The following is a 1,999-nucleotide window of genomic DNA, read 5'->3' on the forward strand; positions in this document are numbered from 1 at the left end:
CCCCCCCCCCTTCTCCCCCTCCCGCAGCAGGTTGGGTTGCGCGGTGTGCAAGGGGACCGTGGACAGCTCCCGTCTGAGCACCAGAGTAACGCAGGAGGAGGAGAGGCTGGATATGGGGGAACCAACGCACAGGCCCGTACGATCGAGATAATAACATTTTTTTTTTTTTAAACAAATGTTCACCAACTGGGGGAAATACACACACACACCGAGCTGGAGAGGCCTTAGGAGGACGGGGAAACAACCGAGGAAGTGAAGATAAAGGGGGAATACGGCTACTGACCCATCCCGGAGCATCAGGGGAGAAGCAGCGAGAGAAAGGGGGAGAAGCAGGGAGAGAAAGGAGGGGAAGAAGGAGACTAATTCCGCTCGACCCGATGGACTGAGAGGACAGATGAATGAAGACTGCCTATACTAACGCCTATAGATGTCTGGCCAAGGACCTAGACGCCTATGCCATGAACACGGACATGACGATGGACGGCATCGGCAGCCTGCATGGCGGGGTGTCCGTGAGCTCCGTCCTCCCTGATGTGGAGCTGATGAGCGGCCACAGCCCGCACCACGGCCGCTCATCAGGGGGCCACGGGGCGGCGGCGGCAGCCCTGCGGATCCACCAGGACCTGGCCTCTCGCTCCGCCATGGTGTCCGGCATGGCCAGCATGCTGGACGGTAACGGGGACTACCGTCCGGAGCTGTCGCTGCCGCTGCACCACGCCATGAGCGTGCCCTGCGACACGTCCTCTCCCGGGATGGGGATGAGTGGGACATACACCACCTTAACCCCGCTGCAGCCGCTGCCCCCCATCTCCACCGTGTCCGACAAGTTCCACCATCACCACCATCAACACCACCAGCGGCTCTCCGGGAACGTGAGCGGGAGCTTCACCCTGATGCGGGACGACCGGGGGCTGCCGGGAATGAACAACCTGTACAGCCCCTACCACAAGGACCACATGTCCGGGATGGGTCAGAGCCTCTCCCCGGTGCTCGGTAACGGCCTGGGCTCCATACACAACACCCAGCAGGGGCTTCACAACTACGGCATTACGACGCACGGAGGCCACGATAAGATGCTGAACTTCGAGGCGCACCACACCGCCTCCATGCTCAGAGGGGACCCCCACCAGCACCGAGGCCTCGGCGGCCCGACGGCCGGGATGATGCCGCACCTGAACGGGATGCACCACCCGGGGCACCCGGTCGTTTCCTCGGTTGGCCACCACCCCCACCCCCACCCCCACCTCCAGTCTCCATCCCATGGGCCCGTGTTGGTGTCCAGGGAAAGACCTCCCTCCTCCTCGGAGGTGCAGGGGGTGAACAGCTCGGGGCAGCTGGAGGAAATCAACACCAAGGAGGTGGCGCAGAGGATCACGGCGGAGCTGAAACGGTACAGCATCCCCCAGGCCATCTTCGCCCAGAGGGTGCTGTGCCGCTCCCAGGGGACCCTATCGGACCTCCTGAGGAACCCCAAACCCTGGAGTAAACTAAAGTCAGGCCGGGAGACCTTCCGGAGGATGTGGAAGTGGCTGCAGGAGCCCGAGTTCCAGAGGATGTCGGCGCTCAGACTGGCAGGTAAGAGGACAACAAACCGGGCCATGCTGCTGGGTTGGTTTGCTTTGTGCGTCCGGACAACAGGAGGAATTCAAATTTAAATTCAAAATTATTTTATATTTTGCTGGCTTTGTTTTGGTGTTTCCTCGTGGCTCTTTTTTCCCTGTGCGCCCATAGATGAATGGAATTTATTTAGAATCACTCGTGTTATGATTATTGATCAATAACAAAAAGGGATCGATAGGAAATGACAAGGTCACGGGATTTCCCTCCAACAGTCTCTGCGATGTGGAGCAACCCAGACTTATCTTTCTCCTGGCCCTGCATGTTGGAGGGAAAACACACTTTCAGCAGACTATGCATCAGCTTGAAATTGTACCCGAATGAATGCTTCAAATAAAAAGGCCCACTAATACCGATCAAAGTGAAGGGAAAAAGGCACTGC

At 58.4% G+C, this 1,999-nt stretch overlaps 1 protein-coding gene across 1 annotated transcript; it reads left to right on the top strand.

Moving 5' to 3' along the window:
* The first annotated feature begins 206 nt into the window (after window positions 1-206).
* LOC104949762 (one cut domain family member 2-like) lies at window positions 207-1,655 on the top strand. Its single transcript, XM_010776168.1, has 2 exons — window positions 207-1,202; window positions 1,251-1,655. Exons 1-2 carry the CDS (start codon window positions 399-401, stop codon window positions 1,653-1,655), a joined length of 1,209 nt encoding a protein of 402 aa, XP_010774470.1. The 5' UTR covers window positions 207-398.
* The last annotated feature ends 344 nt before the right edge of the window (window positions 1,656-1,999 follow it).

Source organism: Notothenia coriiceps, unplaced genomic scaffold (genome assembly GCF_000735185.1).
Source record: "Notothenia coriiceps isolate Sejong01 unplaced genomic scaffold, NC01 NC01_scaffold00016790, whole genome shotgun sequence".
Classification (NCBI taxonomy): Eukaryota; Metazoa; Chordata; class Actinopteri; order Perciformes; family Nototheniidae; genus Notothenia; species Notothenia coriiceps.